General features: G+C 46.4%; 1 protein-coding gene across 1 annotated transcript in view; it reads right to left on the bottom strand.

Moving 5' to 3' along the window:
• MYO15B (myosin XVB) overlaps window positions 1–15,734 on the bottom strand; it is a 40,341-nt gene extending 24,607 nt beyond the window's left edge. Inside the window, exons 1-22 of the mRNA XM_088535965.1 lie at window positions 12,507–15,734; window positions 12,354–12,415; window positions 11,431–11,494; window positions 10,637–10,746; window positions 9,992–10,066; window positions 9,478–9,574; window positions 8,845–8,948; window positions 7,986–8,049; window positions 7,153–7,266; window positions 5,089–5,250; window positions 4,628–4,741; window positions 4,194–4,252; window positions 3,981–4,104; window positions 3,400–3,495; window positions 3,075–3,206; window positions 2,768–2,893; window positions 2,185–2,262; window positions 1,816–1,964; window positions 1,521–1,566; window positions 1,023–1,147; window positions 824–941; window positions 147–322 (exon numbers count right to left, since the gene is read on the bottom strand). Of these exons, the coding sequence (XP_088392091.1) occupies window positions 147–322; window positions 824–941; window positions 1,023–1,147; window positions 1,521–1,566; window positions 1,816–1,964; window positions 2,185–2,262; window positions 2,768–2,893; window positions 3,075–3,206; window positions 3,400–3,495; window positions 3,981–4,104; window positions 4,194–4,252; window positions 4,628–4,741; window positions 5,089–5,250; window positions 7,153–7,266; window positions 7,986–8,049; window positions 8,845–8,948; window positions 9,478–9,574; window positions 9,992–10,066; window positions 10,637–10,746; window positions 11,431–11,494; window positions 12,354–12,415; window positions 12,507–15,698 (5,387 nt within the window). The 5' untranslated portion in view covers window positions 15,699–15,734. The remainder of the gene's footprint in view (window positions 1–146; window positions 323–823; window positions 942–1,022; window positions 1,148–1,520; window positions 1,567–1,815; window positions 1,965–2,184; window positions 2,263–2,767; window positions 2,894–3,074; window positions 3,207–3,399; window positions 3,496–3,980; window positions 4,105–4,193; window positions 4,253–4,627; window positions 4,742–5,088; window positions 5,251–7,152; window positions 7,267–7,985; window positions 8,050–8,844; window positions 8,949–9,477; window positions 9,575–9,991; window positions 10,067–10,636; window positions 10,747–11,430; window positions 11,495–12,353; window positions 12,416–12,506) is intronic.
• Between the last annotated feature and the right edge of the window lie 607 nt (window positions 15,735–16,341).

A 16,341-nucleotide genomic window follows, 5' to 3' on the forward strand; every position in this document is an offset into this window, starting at 1 on the left:
ACCTCCCTGGGCTCCAGAGAGCTCCAGCCATTCCAGTAAGTTCATCTACCATGACTTCCCAGCCAGGGGCCTGGCCAGGGACATCTTCACCTCCTCATCCTGAAGGAGCACCAGGGCAGGACTTGGCCTGACCTTTGTCTCCTGACCTTGCCTGGTAACCACGGAAGTAAGCCTGGATGATGGTGACTTTTTCCTGGAGAACGCGGAGGCGCCTGCGGTGGAGGAGGCGGTGGAAGTTCCTCTGGAGGGTTACAATGGCCCAGGTCTGTCTCTGGCTCCGTCGTCTCTCCAGCAGCTGCCTGGCCTTCTCCCTCAGGAACACCTGGGCAAAGGGAGCAGCTGCTGATCCACAAAGAAGCTGCCAGCTTCTCTAAGGAGTTACCAACAATAAAAAGTTGCCGGTTTACCTCCCTGGGGCTTTGCTGCCTCCAAGACCCTCTGCTAAGGGAAGGAAGCTTTCCACAGGGGAGAGGAGGAGGCTTAGGAAGAGGACACAGGGGAGAGGGACGGAGGCAGTTGTGGAAGACTGTTCAGGAGCAGGTCATTGGGGAGTGATGGTGGTTAGCAGACAGGGAAGGAGGAGGGCTAGCTGGACTAACAAGGCGGCCCTGCTGCTACAACAACCTGGAGCCGCATTTCCTGGTTTTCCATCCAAAACACTAAAACCTCCCCTTATACCAAAGACAGGAGGCAAAGCAAAATGGAGGCAGAGGTAGGCAGTGTTCTTCCTCTCTGGGCAGAAGCGCTGAGGTGCTCCCTCCCAGGTGACACCCAGCAAAGAGATGGCTGGAACTGTGGGCTTGAGATTCTCTATAAGTAGCACCTTTGTTACTCCAATCTGATAGAGTTCAGAGGGGTTCCCCACCACGTGGGACAGCACTGCTGCACAGCCCTCCCTCTCCTCCAAGCAGTCATGTCTTCTCACAGCCAGGAGTCCATATCTGGAAGACAATAAACTGATATAAGGGAAGCCAGGGATCTACCAAGGCCTTGAGTGGAACTGCAAGCCAATAAACCACTACCTGGCTAGGAAGTTCTGGAATGGAAAACAGACTGGGTATCCCTCCTTTCTAATGCGGATGGCCTCCAGTATCCCAGAATGTCTCAGCTGACAAGCAACGTACTCCATATCAAAGATATTTGACAGCTGTGGACATAAGGCACAATTAAAAATGGAAAAGGAGAAAGGAAAGAAAAAAAATAAAAGGAGACAGAGGGCTGGGTGCTTAGAAAGGGGCTCCTTCTATTGGGCTGTCCTCAGATAGATCTTCCAGTGGTCTGGGGGACAGGACAAACTACCCATCAAATCCTTCGGGTGTCCAGTTGACATTAGTTTCTTATTCCCTGGCATGTGGTCAGCTCACGGAGCCACAGGGTTGGGTGCGAGAAAAAGGAAGGGGAAGAAAAAAGGGGAAGAGAAGTCTTAGCTATCAACTGAAATTAAAAGTCTGAACCCAACTGTAGCCAGCAAGCTGATGGAGACGCCTGGAGTACTTCTGCTGCTCAGGATCCTACCTTACCTTTCTGGGATTAGGGGTGATGCACCGAATGAAGAAGGCATGGCTCCTGCAAAGTAGAAGAAAAGAAGGAACTTTCACCAGCTCCTCTCTGTGCTGATCCGGGCAGACTTTGCAGTGCCTCCACCAGCCCAAGACACCTCTCTCCACCACACACCACCAACCTCTCATGCTGCCCTCACAACCAGACCCTGCTCAAGCACCCACTCTAATCAATCCCAAAATAAGCAAGGGGGAGAAGTTTCTGGGTGCAGCGATCAGCCCAAAGTAGGGATGGCACCATAACAGCATCTCTCACCTTCTCAGCTTGGCTGTGAGGTCCTGCAGAGACTGCTCAAATCTGGACACCAATGTGGAAACCTGAGGCTTGAGCCCTTTCCCTCTGCTCCCCAGCTCCCTTTGCTGATCATAGGCAGCCTTAGCCTTCTGGAAAATGTGAGACACCAACTGGAAAGACACAGAGGAACAACCAGAGCTCCCTCAACCACATGGTAAGAGCAGTCCTTTTTATCTGAAACTGGAATTTACTCTTTGTCCCAGCTACATCTTGAGGCAGTCTATAAATTTTAAGACTCTCCCCACCAGTCTTTCTGCTTCTCATATGAAAACCGTAAAGGGCCTGTTAGGTGCCTGAAGCCTAGATCCTCAACCTCACCCACTCGAGTACCTTGAGGCGGCTCTGAGAGAAGATATCCAGCACCTCAGGACGCAGCTGGTCACGGTTTTTAGCAAGAAACTTGTGGACCTGCAAAGACAAAGTCTGATTTAATGAAGAGTACAGATCAACAACTCAGAGAGGCAGATGCCTCTCCCACATGTGTCTGAGATTAGGACAGACAGGCGGAAAGGGAGGCTGGGAACAAATGCTAGAGACTGAAGCTTGCTGTCCCTTTTGCCACTAAGCATGGAGAGGAAAGTAGCTGCTGCTTGGAGGAGGGATGGCCCTTCTCTCCCTCACAGTAGAAGAGGCTGCCAGACAGGCTCTGACACATCAGTTTGTCCCCTTCAGCAGCACCAGCTTTTCTGGTTTTCCAAGGCTCTTGTGTGAGCAAAAAGTAGGTAATTCCAGTTACCTGTTTTGCTTCTGCCCACAGTCAGCCCTGGTTGTCTCTCCTCACTGCTGATTAACTGTACATCCCTCTGGAGTGTCAGTGTGTTACAAAGACTGGGGGTTGTTCCCTCTGGACACTCACAGCATGTTTCCACTCAGACCCACTGCTCCGAGCCACCTGCCAACCCACAGAGCTCACCTGATAGGTGACAGGGCCCCCATAGTGTTTGATAGTGAAGACTGGCAGAGGTAGCTTGGGTTTGGTGTACCAAGGGCTGTCCCCGTGATGGTAATGACACTTCTGCAGGAAAGTGTGGTCAGTGGCCTGAAAAGGAGATGACAAACACATTTCCTACTGCTCAACATATTCTGTGGGTCAAAAAGCCACTACTATACTGATGGCACAAACACATAATATACCTCTGTAAAGACAAAAATACTTCTGCTAAAGGGTATAACTACCCTGCCATATCCATCCTGTGAGAGGGCTAAGAAGGGTTCCTCACCTGAGGCAGTGAAGTCTGGTCATCCAAGACACGCAAGATGCCATGGGGTTTTGCAGAAATGAAACTGAGGCACGACTCACTGTACATCTTGGAAATGGGAATCCAAAGTAACTGTTCTTGCCTGTATTCCTCCTGCATGTTAGAGATCAACCAGTCAAATCCAGTTACAAAAACAGAACAAATTCAAGGAGTTAACAAAAATATTTGATTTAACTCTTCAAGAAGCTAGTGTATTCTTCCTCATGAAAGGAGGCCCTGTAGGGGCTGCTGCCTCAGCTCATTCCAAACGTGCTGCCCCTCATCTGCTGTCAGCAGTTCCACTTACCTCCTCTTGGGCAATGACAGTCTGGCTGAAAAAATGCTGGAGATGCTCATTGGCAAAGTTGATGCAGAGCTGTTCTAAGCTGTTCACTTCTAGATCCTACAAAGACAAAAAGGCATCACACGTCCAACTCACAGCCCCACAAGAAGGCTGTGCCTTTGCGGCATAACACCCAGCACCAGCTAGTGCTCATCTGAGCCCCTAGTTCAGGCAACTTGATTTAATCAATTGACCCTGCGAAATCCAAATCATCTCATGTTTGGGTTCTAAGCTCTCAGCGTGGTTTATTGACTAGGTTGAACAGGAAGGGACAAAACAAGCTGTGAAGGAACATGAAGAAAAAGAGATATCCTCTTGGATGCCCATCCCCACTTGTATACATACCATCGTCCTCACCACACACTAGGCCAAGTGTAGAATTTAACATGAATTCTAAGCATAAAACCCGCAGACCTTAAATTACATGGTGCAAAAAACGTTGTTTCTGCAAAGACAGGATCAAATTCCCTCCCACCTCTATCAGCAACTGGAGACAGTGCACACACTTGTAGCCCATGAAATATGAAAGGAATGGGAAGAGCAACCTCAAAACCATAAATGTCCACAATGTCCACGGTGCAGTCTGTTTCTGAAGGAGCCAACCACTCGTTGATCCTTAGCAGCAGCCATTCGAAGAGCAGGTAATACAGAGTCTTGGCAATGGAGTCTCTGAGTGGAAGAGAGGAGTAAAGACAATTACAGCAGACAGAGCCCTTGGGTGCATCTCACCAGCTCAGACAAACAGCAGCAGGAAGTACCTGGCATCAATGGCTCCTTCTACAGACAGAGGGGTGAAGATCCGATCATATGACATCACCTGGGCACACAACAATAAATCACAGCTTTTTATTATCTTACTATTCCCCACACACACTGTAAAGGAAAAAATAAAAACAGAATTTTGCTTCCATATCTATGTTGGAGAGTCATCTAGCTAAGATGTTAAGCCTAAAACCATCTCATGTTAGAAAACAGCCTCTTAGATGTGAGCCCTGCCACTTTACAACTCTTCACTCGGAGAGTTTCCTCAAGAAGTTCAGCACATCCTTCCTGATCTAGCACAGAAACCATTTTGAGGCACTTTTTCTGCAGTTACTTCCCAGATTTTGGACCCCCCAGAGTAGCAGCTGAGCTCTGCTGACAGAGCATGACATCTCTCGGGATAAATGTGAAAGGACAGAGAGGTGCTCACAGTGACTCGGTGAGTGACAGCACTCTGCAGGAGATCTGCTGAGATGCTCAACAAATTAGCCACAATCCGAATCTCGGTATCACTGGCAATGGCTGCATGTTCAAATGATCCTTTCTAGAGAACGGAGAACAACAGATTAGATTGTGGACGAGACACCAGATAAAACTAATACTTCTGACAGTATCTCAGCAGCACAGAGACAGGTCACACAGCCAGGACAGGACACCACCATCTAGGTTCACTTTGACTCCTCAAACAGTCCTCCAAGCTCTAGTGGCCCTTGGTTGCCTCCCATCTTCTGTCCCTGCCTAGATCAGTCTCAAATCTCATATCCAAGAAACAAGATGGTCTTCGGATCATATCATGTTCAGCCAAAAATAACAACCTTGGTCTTATCACACGGGACAACTGCGGTGTTCAGCACTGGTGACCCAATGCCAAGCTGCCAAGGGTCAGTGTACCTCATAGGAGGTAAAGCAGATGTTCCCCAGCTGCAGAATGGCAGCCAGCACAGCCCAGGCAGAGCTCATCTGGTCTTCTGAAAGGCTGATTCCCTCCAGAGCTTGCACCAAGACCACAAAGTCCTGGCTGTCCTCCTTCCCCGGGATGTCACACGCTCTGCCCTGGAAAAGGGATAGAAAGCCATGGTCAGGCCTCTTTGCCTCCCAGCTGGAGCAGTTCCCAGCAGCAAGCTTCCCACCAGGATTTCCAGGGCAAGGGTTGGAAGCATCTGAAAAAGAAAGATCAGAGACACCACAGCCAGCTGCCACTAGTGGGAGCTCAGCACTCACAGCAGACCAGTCTCTTTTCTCCTTGGAGTGTTTGAGAACAGGATCCCTATGGCCCACAGGGAACATGTTTTGATGATGCTCCCAGTATGGGTGCCCACAGACACCCCTTGCCCGCTGCTGGAGAGCAGCTTGCCAGGAGAGGCGATACTGGAATCTCCTCCAGAGTTACTACCCCAGGTGGTACCAGAACCTGATGTATCGAGGCCAAGCAAATGGGTTTCTATACACAGAGAGCACAGTCACCTCTGACACTACGCACAGGTCACTCCCATATTTCTCATGCCTTTCTCTACAAGGGTGACACCCCCAATAGCTACTTGTGATCCTGAAGCACTTGGAGGTCCTGGCCCAAGAAGGTCCGTAGAACCTGTCTGTGTACAAGAGCTGTCTCTGAAGAAAGCTCCCAACTGACATCAGATTCAGATAAGTAAAAAAATGAGGTCCCAGCAGCTCTTGTGCTTTTTCTTGCCAAGCCTGAGATCTAAGAGAGATTTTGTCAGTCGCTACTACTATCCACGTGATCTGATCTTTTTCCATCTCTTCTCCACAGCAGGCTGACATGCTCCTACCCACCATCACCCTAGGACATCACACCTCACAGGACCTGGTTTACAACACAAGGCCTTTACCACCAAACCTCCACTATGGGAATATAAGAGCATCTTTTTGCAGAGGTAGCTACATCCCCTCTACAAATAGGGCTGGCTGGGCTGAGAAAATATCCCAAACTCCTATCAGAGCAGCTGCATCAAATCCAGCAGGTTCTAGCAGGATAATGCTGGGACAGGTGCAAGTTTTGCACAGGACAAGTCAACACAACCTTGCCAGCAGACCTCAGAACCAGTAGAGCCTTCTCAGCTATTCCCAGCTGGTAGGCAAATGTGTTTTACCAAACTTCAGCACAGACTTGCCCTCAAGCAGGTAAGTTTTCTAGCCCTTAGCAATTGCCTAATAAACGTCTACTGGATAGGACAGGCCCTTAAATTGTCCTCTATCCTTGAGTCATTGCTACTTGCCCCTTCCTTGCCTGAAAGAAAGATGATAGCAATCATGTGTCCAGCATCCTCAAATGGCCACAGCTGCTATACAAGAGATTGTTTTTTCACCTGGGAAAGCTGACCCACACAGCTGAAAGAGGAAAGACATCTTGCAGATGCTCTAACGCCCTGAGTGTGGAAACAACTCTCAAGCAAAAACAACTGGGCTCCAAGATGATGACTTGCCAAAGGTCTAGGGAACAGTTTTCTGCTGCAAATGAATCTGAATGAAAAGTTTACTGCAGGGGTTTTAGAATTCCCATCCAGTGACTCAGTCAATTAATTAAGTGCATTTTGGAGAAGGTAAAAAAAAAATCCCCTTGTTTAGTTCTGAGAAGAAGAAAAACAAACAAACAAACAAAAAACAAAACAAAAAAAACCCAACACACTAAGAAAAGGTGCCAAGCAAGGGATTTCCACACCACGAGGTGGAGCCAAGGGGCCATACAATGGCTGGACTTCTTTTAAAAGAGAAGCTTCCTTTGAGAGCTGCAGAGGCCATGAACAAAGAGGAAACAAGACACCAAGACATTCCTTCTTGGGTCAGGTGGGAGAAGGAGCAGAGCCAACCAGAGTCCTCTGAGGGGCACATCAGGAGGGAAGCAAAGTTGGCTGGTGCCTCCTAAAGGGCTTTGCTAATCAGAGGGAAGTCTCAACAGTTTTGCTCTATCAGCTGGAGCATCATCACCCCACTCACCTGGTTCAGATAAAAGTAAGACTCTGCCTCTTGCAAGTAGAGCTCCTCTTTCTGCTCCATAGGCAGCCCAGCCAGTAGCTCATAAAACACATGGTAGTTCCTCTCACCATGGGCCTAATGGGATACACAGTTTATAGAATTAATCATAGAATCATAGAATGCTTAGGGTTGGAAGGGACCTCTAGAGATCATCTAGTCCAACCCCCCTGCATACGCAGGGACACCTAGAGCACATGGCACAGGACTGCATCCAAGCGGGTTTTGAAGATCTCCAGAGAAGGAGACTCCACAACCTCTCTGGGCAGCCTGTTCCAGTGCTCTGTCACCCTCACTGTTAAGAAATTAAGATTAATTATAGAATTAAATTCAGTTCCAGGACACCCTAGGGACCTGGAACCACGCTGCCACAAACCAAGCACGGCAGTGGACACAAACACTCACGTCAGTGATTTAAGGGCAGAAAACACCTAAGAACTAGGTCATTTGAAAATCTGCCAGCATTTCTCACTGATACCTTAGGAGCATCTGAGAGCAGTTCCTTACACAGGGCTCCAATATCTGACTTTCTGGACTCCAGACATGATGAAAAATTGGGCAAGGAAAGACTTAATTGGGTGAGAAAGCCCTAATAAGTGGCTTGATTCAACCTGCTTGAATTTGAGAGAGTTCCTATTTCATTTGAATAAGAGAAGTGGACACCTTGTGACATATTTCTTGCTAACAGAAGAAATGGGAGGGAAATCTTATGCTTATTCCCAATCCCTTTGTTTAACAGTGAACTTAACATAAGATATGAATAATACAAAGCGAGTGAGGGACCCATCAGTCCTTACCTGAAACACCACACGAGACTTCTCCAGCAGGTATTGGGAGATGGACATTCCCACCATGGTCCCACTGGGTTAAAGAGGAGACACTCTGTAAGAGGCTGGTGACAGATTTCCTGTACATCATTTATCAGAGGGTCTAGCAGACAGTTGACACCAGGAAACAAGGGTACAATCTGACCAACTCGGCCTGAATTTTGAAGACATCCAACACTGGTGTTTTGGATCAGACTATTACACTGAAAGGAGCTAACCATTATTTAAGACTGAAACCTTTGGGTTATAATAGACAGTTCCACAAAAAACATTAGCTCAGTGCCTAGCAACAGTTAAAAATGTTAGAGAGGCAGGTTCAAAACAAAAAGAGGTGGTTTTTTTTTTTTTTTTTTTTTACAGAACAGGTTAGACCTGTAGAACACTCAGCAGAGCCTGTTGCAGATGAATGCAGTTTACACGAGCTCAAGAAGAAACTGGAAAACCACAACAGGCTCTGAAAAGCTTCTGAGCTGAAAGCAGTTGAGGGCTTTTAGACTGTTAGAGCAAAGCATTTTATACATTTGGTCTGCTCTGCTGCCTCAGCAGACACTTCTCACCAGTGTTGGAGGCACAATAGTGATCTAGATTGTTCCTTGATATAAGAAAGTTCAGATGTTCTTATTTTCGTAATTTATTTCCCCTTTTGAGAGGTAAATATCTGTTATTTTGCAGAAGAAACTTAAAAGTAGAGGATTAAACTCACCCTTCTCCTATCCCAAATGGGCGGGAGGGTTTTTGCATGATCCTTGACTACTGCTATGCTTTTCCTCACCCAAGAACCCCTGGACAGCTGGGAAGGGCAGCATCCCATGATGTCCCTTTAACTCACTGTTGCAGGTGGACATGCAGAAGCTTCCCAAAACGACTCGAGTTGTCATTAAGAATGGTTCTGGCATTCCCAAAACTCTCCAGAATAGGTAGGACATTGCAGGGCTTGAAGAAAAGAGCGAGAACACCCTCGTAGGAGTCATAGATTTTAAACCAAAAGGAACTTAAGTAACTGTTACTCTGAAAATCCAAGTAAGATGGGACTTGACTGAATTACTTCCAGCTGCCTTAGGGCCTCTTTTTGAATTTATCATGGTCTAATTATCTCTGCCCATGGATAAGTACCAATATGAGCTTTTTCCCCTTCACTGCAATGACCTTTCACATTACTTCTGCTCTGAGTTTGCTCAGATTTAACTCCCAGACTCTGTTATAAGGTCCCCGAGGCAGGTGTCATCCTTCTGCTCAGATACAGCAGCCTGTCCAGCACCAGGGCTGCTAGATACCAAAATAAACAAAAGCAGGAAAATCAGCTGTGCCTCTGGCTTCATGGCAGCTTCACCTTGAACCACAACCCATCCAAAGCCCAGAGAAACAGGAATGGAGAAACATCAGAAATAATAGGGCTTCTTACACTAACTTGGGCTTCCATTTCTTGCCAGACCATCACAGCACAAACTCAGTGGCCTCTTACTTGTGTGATCCTGCAGCTGTCTGATCTCTGGTAGAGCATGGCCAGGTACTGCACAATTGCTTTGGCAGCTTCTGTTTTACCTGATCCACTGTGTCCACTGGAGGAAAAAGAGTTAAGGAAGCAGGAGTCAAAACAGATTTACCTGATATAACCACATCAGATCCTGTTACAGCAAATCAGTGAAGTTGTAATGCTTTACAATAAATGAAGATTTGTCATGTATTGTTTGAAACCCTGAGGCAACATGTCAAAAGAAGCCCAAATAAAAACCCACTGCGGAAGGTCAAAGTCCTTTTCTTCCACAAACTCAAGAGAAACTAAATTCAAATTATCTTTGTGCAGAGTGAAAGAAAAAAAAAAAAAATCTGTCTCATTTTATGTTCTCTACTCACAGTCTTTGCACAGGAGCCTGAGTGATAAGCTCATGGTCAGTGAATTACAAAGTGGAAAGTTTTAGTAAATAAAATAAGAATAAATAAATAAAAACAAATAAAAATAGTGCCTTCATTCTTACCTGATGATGACACATTGCTCTTGTGCTGATGACTGGGATAACGTGTAGGCCATTTCTGCTATGGCAAAGATGTGTCTAGTTGCACAAAAGGGAAATTCCAGTTAACTAAACTGATTCACACATTTCTGCCACAAAAACATGGCACTGAAAGGGTACTCATGTCACCTACATTAAAGATAGGATAGATTATGATTTGAGAGCTGCAAGGACTCAGGGAAATCAGAGTTCTTGTTGACTTTAAGTCAGCTAAAAAGCACTACAAGGCCCAGGTCCTCACAGGGCCTCTTCAACCCAAACCAAGCAAAGCTCTGGGCTGTGGTGTTTGATACAGGTGGCCCCAACAGTCTTACCTGCACTAGAGGAACCTGCCTACGTTGTCAGCTCCAGTAGTGCTAGCACTGTGCCAGTTATTGCAATGGAAAACACAAACTGCTGGAAGCCAGCATCACACCTAGGATTTTCCATCATTATGAAGAAAGTTGAGCTCAAGAGATTTGCTCTGAGTATCACAGGGTCAGGCAAACACCACTTTGGAAGGCTCACTTCCAGTGGCCTTTTCCCTGCATATCAGGGAGCCTGAAACAACTAGAAGAGTCTCCAGAGACCAAAGGGGAAGGAGTCTAAGGAGTTATCAGAGAAACATACGGGGTATTTTCAGAGAGACTCCCTTGCTGGTACTGGGTAGCCACATCTTCAGAGTAGATATTGAGGTCCTTAAAAGGATTCACAGAAACCAGTATCGGTCCAATGTAAGTCTAGGTCAAAAATAAGAACAGGAGAAAAAGGTTTTCTTACGCCTGGGGTTTATTAGAACATTCTGAATGAGGGATACTACTGTCTGGGAACACGCCTACTAACACAAGGCTTAAAATGAGACTTAAAGGAATGCTATATACTCTGACTATGCTGCCAGCTCATTCAGGGCATACTGAGGTTTTCTAGTGGTACATTTATTTCAAAACGATATCATTATTATGTGATAAAAGGGTATTTTTTTCTTGGTCACTTCCTATTCTCCAGGCTCCACATGACATATCACGCCTGAGGCTGTAAGGGCTAAAGAGAACAACCCTTCCTCTAGCACCACTCTGCAATACTGTGAAATGTTTGCTGAAACCCCCAAGTTTCATCCTGAGATCCGCAAGTTTTACTAGGACAGGGCTGTTCTCTCCCTTAGGAGCAGCTGAGCCAGAAAACGAACACAACTGCACTTAAGAGATGGCAACAAATGCCAAAATTTAAGAGAAACTCTGGGGCTTTCAGATTTCACCGCAAACATTTCATGCTACCCCTTTTTTGAGAGAACACAGTGTATGTCCCTCATCACTCTTCCTAGGAAGAGGTCATCTCTTGTGCTACTTGGTGAAATATCACTTGCTCTTGAAGCTTTTTGTTCAGAATCAATGAGCACTGCAGAAAAAATCTCTCACTACCCATACATAAATGAGATCACGATGGAACCTCTTCTTCAGACACAGCAGAACCGAATGCTCACAGACCTCCCTAGGAACAAACGAAAGGACTTGTAAGTGAAGCCTGCAGCTGACAGGTTTTAATCTTAACCTTTCTCCCCTTGCAGGAATTTTGTAAGAGGTCAGAAGATAAGACTATTCATTGGCTTTAAGTGTTTCCAACCTGTCTGGATTAACCACATAAGAAAGAATAAAGCAGCCGAAGTTCAGAACACCCAGCCTGTTCCCATGTCACACTCATGTCTCCTTTATAGCTGTCTCTCCAAGCAGCATGCTAAGGCTACCTGTTCAAGATTAAGGGCTTGAGTTTGCCACAGTGGCAGGCAATGGGAGTTGGAAAAGCCATGGATATCAGTGCTGATGGGAATATGACAGAAATGTGCCTCTCATCCTGAAAGGCTTCCTGATTTACTATCTGTTCCATAAAAAAAAAAAAAAAAAAAAAAAGTTCAATTCCCCATTCTGTCCCTTTTCAACATCGCAGAGGCCACATCAACCTCAGGACCTCCTTTTTACTATCTATGAAGTAGAATAATTTAGCAGGAGACCTAGAGCTCCCCAGGTGTGTCTAAAAGCCTGCTGTGTGACACTCAAGGTTGAAGGGCGCTCTGTGCAGCAGATCATGGGGACACAGTGCACAATAGAACCAGGAGTCCCCCCTGCACCTGACTCGCTGCAGGTGCATGACTTACATAGTGCTATTCAGGCTTTACTTTGCCTTTCTCTGGGGCAGCTTCCCCTCGACTAGGGTCTGCACCAAATTATTCTATTATTCTCAAGTGCTAGCCAAGGACCTACAATGTTCTTGCTGCTGCTGAGCCAACAGGATCTTTAAAGGATATCGAAAAAGCCCCCGTGACTTCGAGCAGAACCCTGCTGCCCATACGTACTCCAGCTCAGTTAGATCTTCAATCTCCTCAATTTCCACACTGTCCTCTTCACTTATGCACACCTGAAATACAAAGACATAGTGTTCAAAATCAGCTTTGCTTCACCCCCAACCACTCCGTTCAAATGACTCCCAAAAGAGTCATCACCTGTACCTGTTTCTGCATTAGATCCATGTCCAATATATCCTCAGTAGTATCTTCTGCTTCCCACTGATCCTTGAAGTCCTTCATCCCACAACAGTTTGACAGATGTGGGTCTTTGTAAACGGTCCATTTGCTTAGGTTCTCTATAGTGAGCCGTGGGAGCAGCAATTCAGAGGTCAGCCACGCTGCAGCATCACAGCCCTGAGCCTGCTGCTGAGACCAGTGAACGCAAGATGCAGCTTTTGCTTGTGCAGTCTGAAGGACACCTGTATTTTCTTTGATATCTACTTCACTGGAATAATCTGTCACACACTTTGAATCCTCTTCCTGCTGTGGGAAGAGGCCCAGAGCATAATAGCAATTTCCAGATGCTTCTGAAGAAAGGGAGAGTTTAATGTCTTTGTGGTGAGACCACAAGTTCTGCCCAGCAGTGCAGAACTGGGATGTGGAAGCTCCCTCAGGAGTTTTGCTCTGTTGAGGCGAGGAGCTCGTAAGTCTACTCACCCTGTACTGCATTGCAGTGCATTTCACCTGTCTTGCACTGCCTGCTGTTGATGCAAATATTTCACCACTGCAGGAATATTGCTGGCTCCTTCTCTGGGAGGTTTTTTCCATCAAAGATTTGGAAATGTCACATTTGAACCTGCAATCCTGTTGCACAGGCATCAGAGATGTTTTGCCTGATGGAGCTCTCACTTCCTCCAAGGAAGAATCACTCCTAGAGCACCCAGATAAGGAACTCTCCATCCGAACAACGCTGTGGACTCTAGGAAACACTACAGCAAACTTGGCATCAGCAACATCGTTCTCTTCCTCCTCCTCATCCCAGTGTGGGAAGGAACTGCTTCCATGAAGAGGGGAACCTTTACAAGGCAGATCAGGATGTCTCAGCTCCTCTGTCCTTTCAGCACCGCCTTTCCATTCTTCCAGGGTCCAAGAAGACTCCTGGTCATTCAGCTCATCCATCCCCAGATGTCCCGCTGCACCAGGGCAGGTTTTGCCAGGCCTACCAACCAACCCAGAGGAGCTCACCACCCTGACTGCCATTCTCCTGAATCCAGAAGGCTTGCTGCTCTTCTTCCTTTTCCCAAATTTCTTCAGAAGCCATCCCGATATACCAATTGCACGTGCCACACTCATAAGACGAGCTTTCAGGCTTCTTTTCTTGGCAGGTTTTTGACTGAGCCAGCTGGTGACTCTTTTGAAAGCAGAAAGGGTGTGCGAGTGCTTGGATCCTTTCCCATCTTGCACATTTTCTTTTTCAGAAGGTGCATCTGCAATCACTTCTTCCTCTTTTTCTGTCTCTAGATTCTGGCCTAAAGCCAGTTTAACCCTTCCAACAACTTTTCTAACTTTCTTCCTCTTGCAAGGGATGTGATTATGAGATGCTTTTTTTGTAACAGAGGAGCAGTTTGAAATACTTGAAAGATTTGATCTTTTCTTTGCAAAGCTTTGAGCTATTTCAGGCTCCTTAAATATATTGATAGTTTCCAGCATGGCAGATTTTGAACAGATGCTTTCACCTTGTTTCGGGTGAGGGTTTGTTTCCAAAGCCATCTGGGCAGAATTTGTTTTACATCTTGTTAATGGGTTCAGCTCAGCATCTTTGTTTTTGCTTTTCGTATTGAGAAGGACTTGGGATGAAGACAAGCATTTGTTCGTAACAGTCACCACTGCTAACCCCTGCGTGCTGCAGTCTAAGGAAGACCTGTCTGTCCATGCATGTCCCTCCACTTTGTTTTGTTCACAGCTCCTGGGCTGCTCTTTCAATGCCACTTGTTCCTTGCGCAGCAAAGGGCTCTCTTCACCACCCACCTTCTCCTCTTCTTCACTTCCCTGAAGTGCTTTGCTAAGGTTAATGTGGTGGAGTTCTGCTTTCACAGCCCTAGACAGCAATTTGCTTCTTACAGCTTTTCCTTTGTCAGTGCTCACTTCAGTGCTGTTCTCCCCACTGCTGTTAGAATGAGCGTGTTCATCTTTTAACCTGTCTTGACCACTGTCCTTTTCTAATGCATTTTCCTTGACTTCTCCATTATTGCCATTTTCTCTGTTGCTAGAACGCTTGAGTTGGGACCCTGAAACACTTGCATCCTCCTCCTCCTCACTGCTCTCGGCTAGGAGAGGTTTTCTTGGTGTTAGCGTGTCATCCTGCTTCTTCAGTTTCTCCTCTACCTCTAATCCTGCAAAGCCTTCATCCTCACATTCCTCCCTTTCATCCATAGTCACCTGCTCCCTTTCAGTTTCACTAGCTGCTTCCCTGCTTTCACAGGGCAGCTTCTCACAGCCTTTTCCTTCGGCTACAGGAAGCACTTCGAACATCACTTCTTTCTCACTGGGACCATCTTCCTCCAAAGATCTCTTCTCTTCACTGCTTTCAGTGCTGCCAGCTCCAGGCTTTTTACCTCTTTTATCGGTCCAATGAGCTTCATTGCTGGACTCCAAACAGGAGACACTTGAAGTTTCCAGGATCTTTTCTTCTGCACTTTCAGTGCCATCAATCCTGGTACGTTTTCCAGTTTCCTTTCCTCCTCTTCTCCCACCTTTGCCTCGGAATCGAGAGCCCGACCTCCTGGCAGAAGCTTCCTTGGAGCTGCGGTTCTCACCACGTCTGTCCCCAGGCCCGGCCCCGCGTGCCTCCCGGTGCAAGGCACGGTGCTCAGAGGAGCCTTCCACACTTCGCATGGCAAAGGACTTTACAGACTCTGGCCCAGGGACTTCTTCACCCACAGGACGCTTTCCACCCTTCCTTTTAAAAGTCTTTTTCTTGCTCTCCACACTGGCCTTTCCCTCCTTTCCAGCACTGCCATCGCTTCCTTGTCCTGGTGTCAGACCCCGTTGCTTGGAGGCCTTTTCTTTTTTCTTCACTTTGGACCCTAACTGCTCTCCGTATTTCCTCCTAAAACCACATTCTCTTTGATCATTGCTCTTGGAGGCTCTCTCCTCCCGCAAACACTTCTTGTGGCCACTTTGTCGGCCTCCCTTCAGCCTCACCACACTCTGGCTGTTCAACACGTCCTGGTCAAGGGTTTCATCTTGTTCAGGCAACGTCTCTTTGCCCACCAAGCAGCCTTTACTCTTTTCTTCCCATGGTCTCCCCAAAGGGGTCTTGGGATCTCCCACAGACTTGGCTTTCTCCTCACAGTTCAGCACTTTCTCTTTTCTAGACTTTTTGTGATGAGTCTTGGCTCGGGAAGGAGCCATTTCTCCAGCATTCAGAAGGATACGAGCGCTTATCTCAGTTCAGCTATGAAAGGTTTTGTTAACTCCGTTTGCTAAGTACCCAGAATCACAACTGGACCTACATGGGCAACACTAGCTTGAAGGCTGAAAATACAGAACACTGAGTAGACTGAAAAGACAGCAAAAAAATGTTTAGAAAAAGCATCTAACTCAAATTGCTCAAGTTGAATTGATGCTGCAGTACTAGAATTCAAAGTAGAAAAGATCCAAAAATATAACCTCCTTTTTTGTGATCATTTGCTATTCTTTCCCTTTTTATTCTGGCACTTTTCTCTTAACAAGAAGTGCTGACTAAGTTTATACAAATTTGTTAATTGTTGTTCAATAGTAACTATTTATCCCTTTAAGTTTTCTGCAGTGCAAGGGAAGGACATCATTAAATAGCTCATGCTCAAGATTTAATCTGTCCAGAAATTCCAGTTTAGCCCAAATATCAGGATTTGTACATGGAAATGGTAATGGCAAAATGAATCATTGCTCAGGTAAACGAGTCCTTTGACATCAGTCCTACTTTCTAACTGTCCTGGACCACCTGCCTCCTTGAAACACTACAGCAGGTAAAAGATCACACACATCTGTTTTTCAAACTCATTATAACAACTCC

Source organism: Tinamus guttatus, unplaced genomic scaffold (genome assembly GCF_059628265.1).
Source record: "Tinamus guttatus ecotype Peru unplaced genomic scaffold, ASM5962826v1 Tinamus_guttatus_pri_ptg000649l, whole genome shotgun sequence".
Taxonomy (NCBI): domain Eukaryota; kingdom Metazoa; phylum Chordata; class Aves; order Tinamiformes; family Tinamidae; genus Tinamus; species Tinamus guttatus.